The sequence below is a fragment of the Chlamydotis macqueenii genome, chromosome 6 (genome assembly GCF_036417535.1).
Source record: "Chlamydotis macqueenii isolate bChlMac1 chromosome 6, bChlMac1.mat, whole genome shotgun sequence".
NCBI classification, from domain to species: domain Eukaryota; kingdom Metazoa; phylum Chordata; class Aves; order Otidiformes; family Otididae; genus Chlamydotis; species Chlamydotis macqueenii.
In genome coordinates, this window is record NC_141561.1 from 25,707,930 (window position 1) to 25,727,000 (window position 19,071).

General features: G+C 35.8%; 1 protein-coding gene across 3 annotated transcripts in view; it reads right to left on the reverse strand.

Annotated features, from left to right (window-relative positions):
• The window catches only part of ZNF385B (zinc finger protein 385B), a 148,927-nt gene that overhangs the window by 14,935 nt on the left and 114,921 nt on the right, over positions 1-19,071 (reverse strand). For all 3 annotated transcript variants that reach the window (XM_086750742.1, XM_086750743.1, XM_086750744.1), the window contains one exon: positions 10,344-10,506. In XM_086750742.1, coding sequence (XP_086606868.1) covers positions 10,344-10,506 — 163 coding nt within the window. The remainder of the gene's footprint in view (positions 1-10,343; positions 10,507-19,071) is intronic.

Below are 19,071 nucleotides of genomic sequence, written 5' to 3' on the forward strand. Positions count from 1 at the left end.
CCCAACACAAGAAGGACATGGACCAGTTGGAGAAGGTCCAGAGGAGGGCCACGAAGATGATAAAAGGGCTGGAGCACCTCTCTTATGAGGACAGGCTGAGAGAGTTGGGGCTGTTCAGCCTGCAGAAGAGGAGGCTCCGGGGAGACCTGATAGCGGTCTTCCAGTACCTCAAGGGGGCCTACAAGAAAGATGGGGATAGGCTGTTCAGTAGGGCCTGTTGTGATAGGACGAGAGGTAATGGTTTTAAAATAGAGGGGGGTAGATTTAGATTAGAAATTAGGAAAAAATATTTTACGATGCGGGTTATAGAACACTGGAACAGGTTGCCCAGAAAGGTGGTGGAGGCCCCATCTCCGGAAGCGTTCAAAGCCAGGCTGGATGAGGCTCCGAGCAACCTGACCTAGTCAGGGATGTCCCTGCTCCTTGCAGGGGGGTTGGACTAGATGACCTTTGAAGGTCCCTTCCAACCCTAACCATTCTATGATTCTATGATTCTGTGAAATAAATCTGATGCATTCTAAAGAAAACCAATTTTGTTTCTATACGAAGATGAGAAACAAATGGAACCTATAAATTTAAAGCTCTTCATCTCAAACACAAATGTGCACTGAAATAAGCTACAACATATTTTCTGGAGATCCTGAAGCTACATCAGGAAATGTCTGGCTGGGTCTGCAATATTGAGTGAACTCTGTAGCCAGACTGATCACTCGATTAACTGCATCACTCCCTCCAACCGGCTGAGCCGAAGTATCTTTTTCATTTCAGAAGTATTTGCTTGTTTGGCTATGGCACAACAGTGATGCTGATACTTAATTTCTTAGGTATTTTATTTCTGATATGGCATACCGAAGACTCCAGGGAATTTTCTTACAAAGGAACCTGTCTTTTTTTTTCAGAGCACAAAATTATTTGCAACTGATCGTAGTAGAGGTGTAATGTTACAAAGGTTTGGTTGTGAAATTTTGCATGGGTTTAATTTTATGAAAACATACTGATGAGAATCAGTAAATATTCAGAAGTACACACTGTTCTGCAACTCTAAAATCTTGCCCTGCAAAACCTATTTCTGTACCTATTTGTACACCTTCCAAATAGGAGAGTACCTGCTGTTCCAGTTACTGGGGTACCTGAGATGATTCCACTATATCACCTATGATTTTTAGTCAATTCCTTGCATATCCAGGAATTCTTGGGGAGCTGGTTTTGGTTGGTTGCCTGGTGTTTTAGATCTCTTTTACCGACCAACACCAAGAAAAATCTGGGTGTACTCACCAAGAAAAATCTGGGTGCATTCACCAGGGTGGGGGGAAGGCATTCACATTTCAAAAATATCATGTTTAATATTTCAACATAATGCGATTTCTCTGTTTAAAAGCAAGAGGAACAAGAAGGTGGTTTGATTCTACACTGTCCATTCCAAAATGCTGGAGCAAACAAACTAACTTCTAACGCTTACGTGAAGCAATTGCGTTGTATCTCCATTCCACCTGCTTGTCTTCAATTCTGCTTTTTTACAGAATGTCAGTTATATCAGACTTCTCTTTTCTACATTCAAAAAGAGATTAATACAATCCCAGCCCCCCCCCCCCCCCTTTTACAATTTTTAGACTGAATAGGGTGAAGAGGTAACTACGGTAAATGCAGTGCATTAGTTCTGGAGAAAACGAGCTCGTCTACAAACACAAATATGGGACAATTTCCTAGTGTACATTGCCAACACCCAATTTCGCAGTGACACATTGCACTCCTGTTATAGTAGACTAGGAAAACATTCACTAGAAGTTTGTTCCCACAACTCAGCAAGATCAGTAGCACTATACTGCCAGTAGTTGAAAACAAAGTGGATCTAACCAGGGGACACATAACAACACACATAAATCCATAAAGTGAGACTATTCAACAGCTTAGTCTTCCTGGGTCCTGTTGTTGTATATCTAGGCAAATTTACTTTAAATCTACCTTAACCTTTCATCTTTTCTGAGCTATGCCAGTCTGTATTTGCTGGAATGGAAAAAATTAAGAGTTGGAAAACTATAACACAGTTTGGGCAAAGTTTGAAATATAGTATAAGTTCTGTTACTACAAAATGTGACCCTCATCTAGTAAAATGTAAATGTTTTTGCTAGTTAAATTTATCTTTTTCTGACACCAGACATCTATTTTGTAAATATTTTATACTCCCATTACAGACTCTGCCACTTTTATTTCAGAGGTCCTGCCATGAAAACCTTCTACACTACTGCACTGTCTTTCTAACATTTTAATAATGTAGGAATGCTTAGAAAAGTAACATTCAAAGATTACAACAAACATACTCTATTCTGCCCAGACATCTTTCACTTCTGCTTAAAAATGTCTCGGTTCATCTCCTCAACTATAAAAATGACATTACCTCCTCCATCTACAAATCTGAAATATATTAGTAGAAACACATTTCACTTGCTGTTTGTAGGAAAAAAAACCAAACCAAAACAAAAAACAAACCCCAAACCTTAAAATTCTACCTACAGCTGCTAAAGTGCTTTGGAACGCAATACAAAATTTATGGGTATCTAAATAAATGAATCAAGAAGAACTGACAATCTGCATGCAAGCACATTCTGACGGGCCTGAACTACTTACTCAGTACTTGCCCAGGCAGAACTGCCACTGAAGTCAACTATAAAATACTTATCTTCATTTCAGTTAAATTACATCTAGAATTGTGCATTCTCACTGATTTCTGTGTCAAGTTTGCATGAGGACTGTGAATATTTCATCATATCCTCAAAATTTGATCAATAAATAGCGTTTCAAATATAACTTGTCTAACAGACAACAAAATATTTTCACTCTCCTTGAAAACAAGTAATAAGGAAATAACATATAACCTATTGTTTGTATTTATAATTTTTATACTATATGAAAGGTAGCATATTTCTCACACTGAGTCAATAATATTGTAGAATTAAGGTGGAAGGATGATAAAGGAATATTTTTCAAAAGACCTATTTAAATGTCTGATGTGGTAGCTATGGATAATTTTTATTTTGATTCAGGATATCTGAACAATTCTGTATTAAAACCAACTCATTGACTTCTTGGTCTCACAACTGCCTGCCATCCCCTAGCAACATGCATTTTTTCTTGTGTTCTAAAGGCTGCTGGCATTTATGCTACAAAACCAAGTACAAGTGTGAGTAAAAATAACATTTTCCAAAAAAAAACCTCCAAAACAAGCCACATTATTGATTATGTGGAAGTTGCCGCTAGACCAGCTTGTACTCTCAGAGTTCTTTTCCTTTACTTGAATAGTTGCTGACAAATACAGAAGAAAAAGCCACCAGCAAGACTGTTTCCTCCAATTGTAATTACATATTTTCTAGAAAAAAAAAAAGGTTAAAAAATAGAACATTTATCTCATTTAGGGGCAAAACCAAAGTATCCTGAAGCAATAGCATTGGGCCTGACCCCTTCTTTTACATTTAGAGACTAAATTCACTCAAAGGCTAAGAAAAAAGGAGGAAATTTAACTCAAAATTATAGACTCTATACAACCTTTAACTTTGGCAAAACTGGACACAGACAAAACTCCATTCAACTACCAATTGTATGAGTAATCACCAGCATTCTGTTATTTATTCTCTAATTATGTGAGAAAACAAGATGTCTGGCATCAAAATAATGGCCTTACTTCTTTAGCAATATATTTATTTAATAAGCTTTGTGAAAGTATCAGGTACACATAAAACTACCCCTCCCAGGCTTGTTAAAAAACAACAAAACCAGCAGTCATCTTTCTGGGGAGTTTTCCATTCTAACACATTTAAAGGACTGATTTCAGTCCTATGTAAACAAAGAGAACTTCTAACTGATTTGAATTTCTTAGTCATCTAAAAACAAACCTAGGGCTTGGTTCATGAATTAATTTTTTCTTAGGCAAGTAATACTACCATTTGTCATCAAAATAATAACCATCTTAAGGTGATAGAAGGGGATATTTTATTTCTCTCATGTACAATTTTTACAAAATCTCATTAAATAACCCTCACTTTTTAGGACCCTTCTGAATCATCTTGCTTCCTAACAGAAAATTCCAAAGCAGATGAGTAACACTGGCATCTCAGTCTCAACTCTCTTTTTGCTAGCTATTTCTTTTTTGTCCCACTTTCTCCCCTTCTCCATTTCCTTACCTGAAGACTCAAGAAGTCTTGTAATAGTATGTTGTAAAGACAATGATGAGTAAAGAATGACGCGATACATAATAGTTCTGGTAGTACCACCTCTCTGGTATTATGCCCTCTATGGAAAAATACATACGTACATTTCCTAGTATTTTTTGTTATTTCATATTCATCTTATTATAATGCCATTATCATCATCACCTTATCAAAAAAAAAAAAAAAAAGAAAATCTTTGTATGTTCAATAGGCACATCATTAGCAAAATAAAAAAGAAAAATTTATGCCTGATTTCACAATATAAAGGGTTGCTGAAAAATTCAATGTGTATAGATGGATTCTTTAAATGACCATATACATCTAGCTAAAAAAAAACCAGTAGCTGAGAGCATCCCTGGCTCTGGCCGCACTGTCCAGCAACATCAGTAGAGTCATTCTTGCCTGGCCCAATGCCTGTCTTTACCTCTCCTCAAAAAAAAAAAAAAATTTATAATTTTAAGGATGCTAAGGAAAAAATATGGAATGAAATTCCAGTTTTTAGAACTGGAATAAGTAAAAACAATACTGGTATACAGTTTTGATGATACAGGACACATGAATGCTCAGGAACAGAGCAGAGCACTCAAGGACAGTCTTATTTCATCTTACAATGTATTTCTGATGCAGAGCTTCTGCTTAAATTACTGCAGGAAAAAAAAGCTTACTATTTCTTCAAAAGAAAATTCTGCTTGCATGTATTTCTGATTGACTTAATAACTCGAGAAAGACAAAAATTACTTTTTTTTCAGTTTGAACTGGAATTGCAACAGCTCATCAATGTAATTGTGTCAGCCGCAGAGCTCATTTTTCAGTTAGTGGCACCTATAATCAGTTTTCAGTAGACGTGCAGAATTTGATATATGCTAGTTAGCATTATTATAGACAGACTGAAGAAACACCTGAAGATTTCTAGGAGCTCCCAGGAGTTTATCAACAGCAAAACGTACAGAATGATTGCTCTTCTGTTCAGGTTGTAAGACACACATGGAAAGATCAGGCTTGACTATCCACTTCTGAAAAGTAAGAACAGTAACAGTGACAGGGAAGAAAGGGTTTAAAGATCCAACCTATTAGACTGATTTCCTGTTAGTAGACTTTGTTTTGCTAATTATCCTTTTGGGTAATCTTTCATCCTAAGAGCATAAACCAAACAGTAACTTCCTGAAACAGCTGCTGAAATAACCCATTGTCCATCGATATGTCTAGGCTGTTTTCAAAATGTGAGCTAGGCCATTTGGTGTCAGACACTGCACTGCACTTCAGCATGACAACCTTCCTCAGAACAACCTCCAGCTGGGTTTAGTTATACAGCTGTAATGACTGCAATCACTCTTACACAGCCCGCTTAGAATCAAGACGCTGGCAAACAATTTTCCAGCTGCATCCCTTTCCTGCCGTCCTTGCCATACGCAGCAGACCAGCACAGGACTGCTCATACGCTGTAATATGATCAGCGTGACCCTGTGCACTGCTTGTTGAGCTGCCCTCAGACATGGCTACAGGCAAAGCAGTAGTAAGAGGGGTCAGGATTTGAAACAAGGTCTAGAGTTCAGCCTAGTTAGGTGCGTAATGTTGCCTATCCCTGTACCAGGTCAACAAAAAGTTTTCATAGAGCATCCAAAGAGCTTATCCATACCTGCTAAGCCTCAAGTAGCAGAGCCTTCTGATCTCATTTGAATGAGGACTGAACTTGAAAGGTCCATACGTACCATTTCACAAACATCCCTCACTGGCACAAAGGAAATAGAGCACATACTGAATGGAGCAAAGACAGAAAAAAATGATCTTGTATAAGCTGAAACCTGGTTTGAACCTTTTGAGTAGTTTAAAACAGTTGCATTTACTTCCTGATTTTTATATCAAAGCAAAATGCAAAGAAGGTGATATCACATCATCTGTCTGCTTCATTTTGAACTATTTATTTCGATTTGGAAGTATGATCAAAGAATTTCTCTTTGCATGATAAGTAAACAGTGACATTTCAATCCAGTTATTATCATATGCATTCCTAAAGGACTCATCACTGCAAGCATCTAAATTACGCTAACCAGGGATCACAGACACCGTCTTCTGTTGCATTCTCAGAGCTATATTTAAAAAATATTCTAAATATTCGAAACTGTATTATGTACTGGTTGATACTCCTGCCCTTTTCTAAAGCAATGCCATACATATGTTTACTTCTGTGTGAAGCCATCCTGAAAATCCTAGGCTTCCACAGAGAGGGAAAGGCATCTTTGCCCCACATGAAAGAGCAGCTCCCAGTACTGTTAACATCGCCGTTCTGTAACCAGGTCTCAAAGCAGCTACAAAAGAAGCTTGCAGTGTCACAGTAGTGATTTTCTAGCACATAAAACTGTTCTATAGCCGTTACTAGACTTTTCCTGGGTGATTAGAGAAACTGCGTGGGAGATAGGTTATGAAAAGGTCTCCTATAGATACCTCCAATCTGCAAATACCCATTAGGACAAGCAGACATGACCCAACAAGAGGTATGAGAACAACCACCTTGTCACACATCATCTGTGGCGTTCTCTTCCTGTCTGCAGAAACAGTAAACAGGATAGGATGGTGGTACTTACAAGTAGCAATAAACAAGTATTTTCTAAATGGTGAAGAGCCGTGCACTTAGAAAAAAAAGATCATATTGTAGTCTAATCATGTTAGGATGCAAAACTAGTGCAATCGAACCCATCAATATCCACTTACCTGAGGTTGTAGCCAAACCAGCATTTCCATAGCATGGCTTTATTATTACATGTTTGTTGATGATCAATTTACAAAAGTAATTTCTGAGTCATAATGTATTATTAATGTCAGCAGGGAAGACCATTTTCTCATAACTCTGGCATCATCAGGCTCAGACCGAATTCTAGAGTCACCCCTTTCCATTCGGCTGAGGCCACTTTTGTCTGCAGGACCCCACATTCTTCCGGAAACTTTCCAAAAGACCTTAAAGATTAATTTAACTTTTGTAGCTCTCCCAGCAGCCACACTTCTCAAGCTGAAAGGAACAGCTGTAGAGACATCACAGCATCATAAGTTTTGAAAAGTAAGAACTGGATGAACTTGGTTTTGCCTTTGATATATTCATCACAAAAGCTGAGCTAACAGTGAAATTATTTTATTATTTTTCCTGTTACTACTACAGTAGTGACTTCTGACAAATAAATGTTTTGGATCTCATGCTATGTCTGACGCACAGAAGACATGGCTCTAGCAAACATGACTTGACATTTCCGTTCAATATATAGCAACTGTTCAGTCTAGAGAGCTCCAGATCATTCATCATTATGTCACTTAAAAATGACAGCACATCAAAAAGGCTGCTAGTCATGCCTGATGTGTCCTTTTATTAGTAGACCTACATAAGAGAATAATAAATTCAGTTTATCAGTTTACTATAATACTCCCTACCCATTCTGCACTAATATTAATCAAAGTATAGCAAATAACAAAGGAACACAAGAACTTAAAACTGTCTTCTCTGTTTAGCTTCTCATTCTCCTCTTCCATATCCAAGAACAGGACACCAGGAATGACTTATTTCTCGATGAACATTTCTAAGAAATTTAGCAATCCTCCAAAGTACAATGGTTAAACGACAGCTCCACAAGCGGTGCAATTTAATTCCCTTCCTTGCTTCCATTTAGCCCCTACCTTATGTCCTTATAATGAGATTTTTTTTCAGGCCTACACCACACATGCAGACTCTCAAATCCCCCATCCCAAAGGCAAATACAGTGGCTGGCCAGTCACCAGGCCATGCAAAACAGAGCTGACATGGCAGCATCTCTCAGGATGGACCGTAAGTTAAGGCTCCTCCTCCACCCGGGTGCCAATTTTCATCAAACTTACAGGAGCTTCATTAAAACCTCTTCATCTCATGGATATTTTTGACACTGGGCAATACAATCAAAGTTGTGAAGACAATGCCAGAGAATAACAGAGACAAGGACAGATGATGCAACTGTCTCATTCCCTCAGGAAGTCAAGATTAAAAAAACAAGATCACAAATACACACATGAACTGAAACTCCTAGTATCAGAAATCTTTTAAAGAAAATTAAAACATACCTATATGTTAATATATAGTAATAATCCATTTCTCGACGAATGAAAGCTGTGTTAAAATATTCTGAAGAAATGGTCTAGTTAATTTGCTCCAAGGCAAAAAAGCCCTGCCGCTGATTCCCAGAAGCAACATAGTGATTGCTCTAGCTGCAATAAGCATTATGTTAAAGAGCTAAACATATGTTAAAGAACCTCTGTAAGAGAAAGTGTAGCTGATCAAAATTATGGTTTGGTTCCAAGTCCATAGCCTGGTAAAAATACCAATCTCTAAGCCATTCCCCACCTCTGTGACCAGCATTCCTTGTGTATATGGAGAATTTGCCACACCAGGTTCAGGTTTTTGTCCTCCTAAACATCCCATTCACAATCTCCTGTAGAGCAGTAACAGGCTCTGAGCAGCCTTCTCTCCACAGGGAATCCCACTGCTCTCTTAAGAGGAAGAAAGCATTTGACTAAATTGCCACTGTGATTTATTTTTAATGCAGAAACACTTGCAGTGGTATAACCCAACAGACACAGATGGTAATCTGCCTAATTTGTGTGGAGTAATTAATAGCATAAAACAACACACTGTCAAAATAGGGCAATATAAAAATATTAAGAGCAACTTTCCCTTGTCATTGGTTAGATTATTTTATGAAAAAACCCAATGTAGAAGTGTGAATTATTTTAGGTACATTGCACAAAGAAGAAAATGAAGCCAGGGACAGATCTCAAAGTCTGGCAAAAGAAGCATGAGAGAGGTCCAGACTTACAGAAGAGACGATGGAGTTTGTAAAAGATACTGAAACTTTTGTTAATTGGCTCTCAGCCTTTGGCATAGGCAGGGGAAGGCATTATACCATTACATGATCACAGAATGCATTCTTAACATGTTCAGTCCTCTAAAGTCTTAACTGACACGTTACTTAAGCAGTTGTCTGAGTTCTTACAGTGTACACCTGGAGCAGTAAGCTATTTTAACCAAAGTTATTTTTTATATTTCTAAGAGTAAAATATTTATCAAATATTTTAAATCTCTTTCCATTCAATAGCCCACATTTTATTTAGATCAATGGTATTTTGCTACTGTTTCATAATAACATAGCCTGTTTACCTGAAGATGCTACTTGGATTCAGGTTCTCTCTTTCACCTCAAATGTGATTTCCAAGGTGAACCAACCCAAAATTTAAGACTCATTGTCATTGCTAAGGACCCAGACAAAGATAGCTTTGGTGCTACTGTGAAGACAGCAGGATGACAAATAGCCACCAATACGGAAATTTTTTTTTTTTTTTTTTGGGTTATGTGCATCAGAAAACTGTTTGTGTCATTCACCTTATGACATCTGAGTCAAGCTCAGCTCTGGTGAAGAGGATAATAAACGGCTACCAAGGCAGAAGCAAATTTATCAGAGGCAGTCTATTAGCTCAACAGTTAGGTAACCCACAATAGGTGCTTCCTCTTATAACAAGTACAGTATTTCAGACCATCAGCGAGTTCAGGAAACTCTCTTGTTTCATTCAGTAACAGAACATTGACAGAGCAGAGAGAGACTCAAGCAAATCCACTGCAATTAGCATTGCTGATCTTCCTCAGACTACTAATATGGAAAAAAAAAACCAAACCCAGAAGTGATGTTGAAGCACTAATGGGCTACGGAAGTCAGGAAATATCCATGCTGTGAGACTTCACTACATTTCCATAGGTGTGTTTTCCTGATTGAGCAATATTATCTTATTCTGAAAGGAAATATTTCTTGCAATTCAGCTAAATACATGTATCTCAGATTTGCCCCTCCACCCACACCCATCCATAATTATTGTTACATGAACAATATCCATATTTTATAAGAGTAGATTTCACAAATTAAAAAAAAATACTTTAGCATTCAGGGACACCAGATGTTTCACAGATGTGAAAAACCACTTAGATAATATCAAAATCAATCAATACTGTTCAAGAGAGCACAGTAAATAGTTTAGAAAATACAAGTCATGGATCACTATCATGCAACCAGATTCCATCGTATAAACATCAAAAAAGGAGAAAATAAAGAACATATAGAACAAAAAGCTTTCATTGACCTGATTTGTCAGAGATGTTGGCTGTGACTGGCGTAGTGGAGCAGCTTGTGTTAGCCTTTGCGCTGTCCTTGGAAGAACCAGCTTTGGGTTTATTTTTCGTTGCCTCTAGTGCTTTGACCTTCTTGGCATGTTTACTTCCTTTGTAGTGGGCCTCGGCCTGGCTCTACAAAGGAGAACAAATCAGGCTCACTTTTTTCTGTACTTCTATATAACACAATGGGTGACAAGGCAGAAAAGTGACACTTTCAATAGTAGGCACCATATTATTTCACCTAGAAAATTTTAATAGCTTTATAATAACAGTTTTCCTAGATGTAAGTTCTCATATATTCAAGTGACAGAATTTTAATGAACGGTATGTGTTTTCAGCAACTCAGAAAAGAGGCTTTGAGATTACATAAAGCTTTGTCACTCCTAATGTAACTCTCTGCTTCCATGGTGCTTAAAGATTTAAAGCACTATACAAATCTAAAGACATCCAATTGAGAAAGATGCTTCTCAGTTTTCACGTACTGCACCCTAGTCTTTATTGGTTGTAGTTAGAAAGATGCACCATGCTGTAACATGATTAAATAATCCATTTCTCCTTCTGTTTGATCTAGTACAAAAGTCATAGAGTATTTTGATCATTAGACTAACAGCAATTGAAACAGGCGTTAATGACATTATGACTTCACTATTAGATCAAGCAAGAAGGGTTAAAATGAAGAAACATCATACCTACAAACTTCAGTAGAAGCAAGTAAAATACAGAAAACTAAACACTTAGAAGTCTTGAATGTTTTATAAATTGTCTCAAATATTTTTTTTTCAAAGACTAAGAAAATTGGAACCTGAAGGACAGGAAGGAGAAGAGTTTATAGTTGTTATCTTTTTTTTTTTTTTTCTCTTAAGTGCTTTATATATAATGTGCTCTTCTTGGTCTGCTCAAACAGAACAGTAGAAATATGTACTGAGATGGAAAATTTACTTCACCTTTATCTTAAAAGTATCTTCAGAATCTAGGTCAATGTTTTTGAAGTTGCAGAGCTAAAGCTACACATACAAATAAAGGCCTGTTTTTCCAGTGATTCTACGTCTCCATTATTGTTCCTAACTCTACATAACCAGCTGCCTCGACAAATCAGGCCACTTTGTTAGGTGCAAAACTAGGGAAGTACATGCTTAATTCAATCTTCAAAGCTTGGAAATTTCAGCTAATGAATTTAAACATTTTTCTTGACTTCTTAAGAAATTAACTTGTCAAAAGTGGCTAAGAAACATAATTTTATACAAAACAGTCTATTTTCATAACTTTATACTATTCAGCAATAGCTTTGTGTTATTAGTATTTCCAAACGTAATCTTAAATTATTTCAGACATACTACTAGGTGCCTCTATTGAAGGTTACATATTAACTAAAAAAAAGTTAATATTGTAGTTTATTTCAAAGTAAAACACTCAGAGAAAGCATGCTTCATGTAACCAGATGACCACACCTTGGCACCTGGCATATAAAAACATCAGTGCAAGTAGACTTTTACAATGCTCATGCAAAAACACATTCTCTCTCTTCAGTTGATTAGGACTATTCAGTTCACTGTGTTAAATGAAGCGAGCCATGAAACAAGTCACATGCTTTTTATAAAAACATCTAAGACAATTGAATTCCATAAAGAGTGCTGCCATAATGAGGAAAATTGTTTTAAGATCAGTAGAAACAGGCATTACAATACAGTCACCTGGGGACAGCATGTAATAACAGTTTTATTATACGGTAGAGCTTAAGTGAAGAGTAGAAACAGCTTGACCAGACAAGAAAACAGGCAGTGTGTTGGGGTCCTCACAAAAATTATATGCACCATTGAAACTGACGGAGAACTGCTGCTACAACAGAGGAGCAAAGTTCGTATCCACTGGAGTTTAAGTGATTATCCACCCTGTGAAACACAGTGCTTTCCACTTTGTGACATGTTGTGGCTGCATCTTTTCTTTTACAGGAGATTTCAGTAAGCAGGCATTCAGTAAGAAAGGCTGCTAGATAAATTGTACTTTTAATTCCTTTGAAATTAAGATTTTTTTTTTTTAAAAAAAAGCTTCATTATAAAAACAGTAAAGAGTCTACTTATCATTTGCTATTAAACTATTTCTTGATTTTAAAGCCTTTGAGGTATTAACATGTGTACAAACACAATTTAAGGTTTATAAAGAAACAACTAAACAGCTATACTACTACTACTACGTGCACTACTTAAAGGGACAATTGTCAACTTCTGCGTTGGACCTCTTCAGTTCTGAACATGGGCAGAGGAGCACAGATCTGTTTGCACCCTGTTACGTCAATGGGCCTTATGCAGGCACCGGAACAAAACCTCATCCTTGTCTTTCTCCACCCTTGCTGGGTTTTGTTCATTTCTCTTAAGCTCTGCTGTTGCTACATGATGCACTAGGAGTGTTCGCCATCAACAAAATTAAGTAAACTATTCACACGTTACACCGTAGAAAAAGTGAAGTTAAAAATTGAGGTGTATGTATACCCTTCCCATTCCAATACTTTTAACATTAAATAATAGCAAGTATAAGATTTTCCACTCAAGCATTCTCAAGTTGATGATGTCCCTTTAAATATTTGAACTCTATGCTCTGTGCATATGTGTGCTGTGGATAGAATCATATGCTGCCTGAGGCCAAAGCTATAACATAAGAGACATAAGTGCACTCAAGAGAAAGGCTTAGTAAGTCAATTCCTTGATAATAAGCCTTTCTGCTGATATTTGCAATAATAATGCCTGCAATATCAGTAATAACCTACTACAGTCTTTGATTCCCTTCATTCAATCCTCATATAGTGTACATGAGACCTGTTGAGAACAAACAAGCCCAGGCAGAATTAAAATTCAAATTTCCATAAACACAAGCAAAGCCTCACGGAAACGTGGTGAATGGAATCACTTTTGATTTATGTTTTGTAATTACTATACTCTTGTTATTATTAAATTCATAGTTGTACATTATAAGGCCAAAAGGTATTGCTATGACCAATAAGTAGGGCTTCTGAAAACACCAGCCTCTTCCAAGACTGCTTGAACAAGTCCATATTTCTTTGGGGGAAAAAAATTGTCTATTCTTGATTTTAAGTAGCTAGGGATGGAAAATTTACACTTGGTAAATTGTTTCAGTGGTTCACTTTGGCAGTTAAGTACATAACATTTATTTCTACACCAAACTTGTGCAGTTTCAACTTCCAGTGGCTGGATTTTGTGAAACCTTTGGTTTTTAGCCTCTTTCAACTCATCTCTGTTCTCTGAATAGAAACACAGATTCTCTCTTCAAACATGAAGACAGAGGAGTATTGCCTAAGGTACTGAGGCAGTGTTTCCTAGCCACATAAGCACTATTTTCCAACCTTTTCAGATACACCTGAAGTTCAGAGTTTGTGTATTATCTACTGTGGGATAAATCATTTGGTTCTGTTGCCTTTTGGTAACTGGAGTGCAATATCAACACAGAATCGTGTTCTGAGTAACCGTGTTACAAGAACCATTGGAGTTTTCTTGAGTTGTAGTAAGCAAAAGACAAAAATATGGCTGTGGGAATCTGAAATTGAAATGCAAGTTCTGATTACTACTGGTACCAATTATTCTGATTATTATCGATCATTACTAACCCTAGTTTTATAAAATATTTGCACACGTACCACATTAAAGGCATACATATTTGCTTGAAGTCCCATTTAAAACTTGTTTCTGACACAAATGTAGCAATACAGTACAGGTTATGAGCTTTGTAACATACATAATTGAAATACTAAATATATCTTTGAATTAAGCCATGACACATAAAATTTTCATTTTTAGTTACAACAAGAAACCAAACATTTGTTTTCATTTGCTCTGATAATCCAAAGGAAGTTCTGTATACACAAAGTATAAAAGTCACATGTATAAAAAAAGATAAATTACCAGCTTTAACATAAAACTGCAATAAAATATAAAATTAAACTAAGAGTAAATATCTAAGAGATACAATATTTTAAGTTGATATTAAAGGTACTTTTTAATCATTAACATTAATTACACTAAGTACACCTAATTCATGCAAATTCCGTATCATTAAAATAATATTTAAGAAAATAAAAAAAACTTAGGAAAAGCCAAAATAAAGATATGTAACCAAAACAAATATCTCTGTACTTGTGTACTGTGACGCTTTTTAATTGCATAATAATTTATTCCAGCATATAGGGCTGCGTTTACTGTAGGGATGAATCATTCTACAGTAAAATAATTTATTCACTGTGCCACAATTCAATACTATTGGAATATTTAATTTTTTATTTCAAAAAGTTTAAGTTAAATTTATTGCTTATATAACCAAAATTAAAAGTCACCACTGAACTTCTATTATTAGTATAATTTTTAAATTAAATGCTTACTAGGTTAAGAAAGACACTTTTTGAAAAAACGGAATAAGAAAATATTTCATATGATCAAAGTCCCTCCATAAAAGGAAAATGTTGGTTCTAAAAACTTGGTTTTTTGGTTTGGTTCTAAAACTTACTGTGGTCTACTAGCTCAATATACACACATTGCAACATTTTAAAGTGGAATCCCTCTACTTATTAGAAAGTATAGAAAGTCACCAACTACTGGCTAGTATGATTTAATGAACAGGAAAAGCTTTAAACTACAGTAAATGTGACATTAAACACCAGAATGCAAAAAATACCTTTGTAGTGACAGGTCAAATTCCACAAAAATGTTTAGGCATTTGCCTGACACTACTTTTTGATGAACAGGATGCATATTTTAAGACACTAAATATATGTCTAAATTTTCAGAAGATCATGGCCTGGTGAAAAACTGTATTTTGAATTCAGTTGCAAATAATTAAGATTATCACTGAGAGACAGATAAATATGCAATTTTCTCCCATTGGTTTTCAAATTTATACACCTTAAAACAGTCCATCCTCTCCTAAGCAATACAGATTTTTAGTTCCATTACCAGTCTTTAGGTAGCAACTAAAAAACCTTAATCAATTAAACCTTATGGTTTGGTGGTTTTTTTTAATCCTTGTAGCATAGAAGGTTTTCTTAATGACTCTGTTGTAAGAAAGGATAAGTTTTTCCTCTCAAAAATATATTTGACTGAGACATATAAATGATCAAAATGTTACATTTTCTTTAAAATCTAAAGTTAATTGCTACTTTCAATTCCAAATTATTAAGTTTGAAATCTAAGCATCAGGATGTTAAACTGTGAGACTACATACAATACGGTAGCCTTATATAGTAGACTGCATCGAGTAAAACATCAACAATGCAAATCTTAATCTTCTACATGTAAACATGCTTTCTAAAATAAATGTTAATATTATTAGCATATTATAGTACTTAAATTAACCTCAGTAGTTTTACTTTGCATAAACTTAAATATATGTATATGTATAGATATGTATATATAGAAAGATATAGTTAACCAGGAAACACATAGATCACAGATTCATTGATAGTGGTATTACCTTTAAGAAAACTTTGAAATTCAGGTAAGACTGCAGTACAAAAGGTAACAGAAAATTATCCCTGTCAGTAGCAATGACTGACAGTATATTTTAAATCAGCACTATTCATTTTGACAGTTCACAAGTGACTGAGTTTTAGAATCTTTTTGGTGTGTGAATGACTAATTAACTGAATTTCTTACTACATAAAGAGACAAAATATTAACCTACCAGATCCCTTCAGTGACAACCTGACACAAGGTTTGACTAAATCTAATGGATCAAGATTTTTTTCAGGTTTCTTCAGGATCAGCTGAAGTAGCCCTTCGATAGGTCTTGATGGAAATAAGACCATTGGACCACCAACACTTAAGCTAAATGCTTGAATCTGCTACCACGTTATCCAGTCTGACAATTAACATATAAAATTAAATATATGTAGAGCAGCATGACATCAGGAAGGAGGAATACAAAAATAAAGGGAGACTGAAATATTCACATGGAAGGTCCAGGTTCATGCCTTAAGCTCTGCAATACCAGGTGAGTGCCATAACTAAGTGGAACTGCACATGGTGGCTTGTAGCTCCTATTTCTTCTCCCTTGCTACTGCACCATTTTAAAGCAGGAATTCCCCTTTGGATGGGAAGTCTTCTCAACAGCAATTTTATCTCAAATGCTGTATTCATTTGGTGTCAATAAAATGGTGATTTCCAATAAAAAATATTTTGTTGAAAATACCATAAAGACTTCTGCCAATAACAGTTCAACCACATAGACAACTTAAAACTGGAAGACTTAACAGATATGTAATAATCCTGAAAACTTCTACTCTGCTCTGAAGCATCTGCAAAGACAAATTCTTCCTGCATGCCATAAAAAGTTTTACATCATTTTAAGCTAGGAAAAAAAATGTAACATGTCCTAAATACAGCGATAACATACACTGTAGAAAGACCTCCTCTCAACACCTGTGTACTTGCCCACTTTCATACATCAAACTGATTCCAGTTCCAGAAGGCATATCATTAATACAGAATTTCCTTATTTTATAATTATTTAAGAATACCTGCAACATCCTCATAATATTCAGGTCTTTCTCCTACATCATCAATAGCTTAAATTCCCCAAGCTTATTTGAAATCAATAGAACTTGTGTCTGAAAGATATAAATAAGGCCTAAATATTGCGAGAAGAGACATAACAGTATTCTTGTGAAAGCATGGATCTAAGCAAGGCTGCGACTTCCAGAATTCCTGATAACTACAGAATTCCATCATAATTACATAGTCTCAAGTATGAAAAAAAAAGATTTAAAATAATTGGTTTTGAAGGTAAAGCTCTTAGTGTGGAAGTAGCTAGGCTAACTGTAATTGCATTATATTAGGCATGAAGGAGAAGTGGTTTAATGCAGTGTGTGCGACATCCCTACAAGGGCTCTCCTGACACAGCTGCAATGGCAGTAGCCCTACTAGAGAAGGCATCCAACTGTGCAAGACTGAAGGAGCATGGAGGTATTTATATCCATCATATATTCTCATTTTAATTCACAGCAGGTCCTAAACTATAAAGGTCTCTCTATCAAATGTTTGATAGTTTACCTGTTAGAACCATATTGCATGTTCATGTGGAGAGTATATCAACTAAGAAGAATTTAGACTAGAATCGTAACTATAATAAAAATTACATAAAATGATAAATTAGGAAGCGGTATTGAAAAATTTACCTTATTTGATATTAATAATAGATATAATTCAAGAAATCTGCAAAACTAAGCCATTCATAGATTTGTTATATCAAAGCCATGCATTATTTTTTTTCAATTCTGTTCTCAACAGATTTTAAAAACATAATTGCTCCAAATAGTAAGGTAGATTACTATTGAAAAGGACACAGAAAAATCAAAAAGCTGTGAAGATCAGCCATGTCATAAGAAGTCAACTCATATTTTAAACATCTAACCAAACTTAGTTAAAAGCTCTTTAAATATCTGTTATTTGAACAGAACTTTCAGCACGTTATAACCCTGTACTCTGTAATCACACAATATTTCTGTCATGTTGGAGCTAACAGCTTTCATCATTTTGTCAGTTCTGTCTACAAAACAGAAAATTACCTTCACAAGTTCCTGAGATTTATGTTTTTAATTACCTCCTATCCGCTTCACTACCCTCCATACCCAAAGAATCAATATAAATAGTCTTATTTATAGGGAAAATGTAAAACATCTGACAAAAGATGATGACAGTTCTGTAGATTTTTATTTGATGCTATTGATTATTTTGTGTGTTATCTTTTTGACAGGACAAGTGATTCATTCAAATTTGCAAAGTTAACATTTGGTAATACTTGCCTAAACCTCAAAAATTTGCTTTCTGGCTTTTCAAAAAGATGATCACTATTATCACATCACTTTTATTAGCTATAACTGCATTCAGCAATAAGATGACCTCCAGCATCTCCTAATGTCCAACTGTTACATCTCCTTTTTCTGATCTGCCTAGGTGTTTTTTCTTGATTTCTGAGTCTTCATAGGTGACACCAAAAAGCAGTATCAACTTACAGTCATTACTCACAGAGCAGTCATTACTCACATTGCACAAAAACAAGTTTATTTCAATCAAATTATACTCCATCAACAAGACAGTACCTACCAGACCACCACAGCCAAAGACCTTTCTACAAGAAACACTGCGCAGAGTAAAGTATATACTTCTTTTAGATGTGATCAACAGATTACAAACTCTGCCACCAAAAAACCCACCACCAAACAAAACAAAACAACCATATGGACTACTGGCATAATATATTTGTGGGTCTGGAGTACAGAGAGGTCTGGCTGCTAAGGAAAGGGACTGGATTAGCACTGACTTTACTGTATAGTGCCCAAGCTCCCAAACATCTGTGGACTACCCTTGCAATTGCAAATCACTTTTCTGTTATGGCTGGCAAGCTACAGTGTCAGGCATCATAACAGAATATAAAAGACATTTCGGGTACAGTCTGGACAAAGCTCCACAGCTGCTGGTGGGAACTACTGCCACACAACAGCTGCAGGATATGCTGCAGATTCATCTTGTGGCCAGAAGGAACGAGAAAGAACAAGCCAAGGGTAGGTAGAGAAGGAATCTATATGGGATAGAAAACAGCTTGCTAGAATGTCTGTAATACAAATAATTAATATCAACAAGCCAGACCTATGTAATTAATAGGAAAACTTATTTGGCAAAGCTTATCTATAGTCCACAT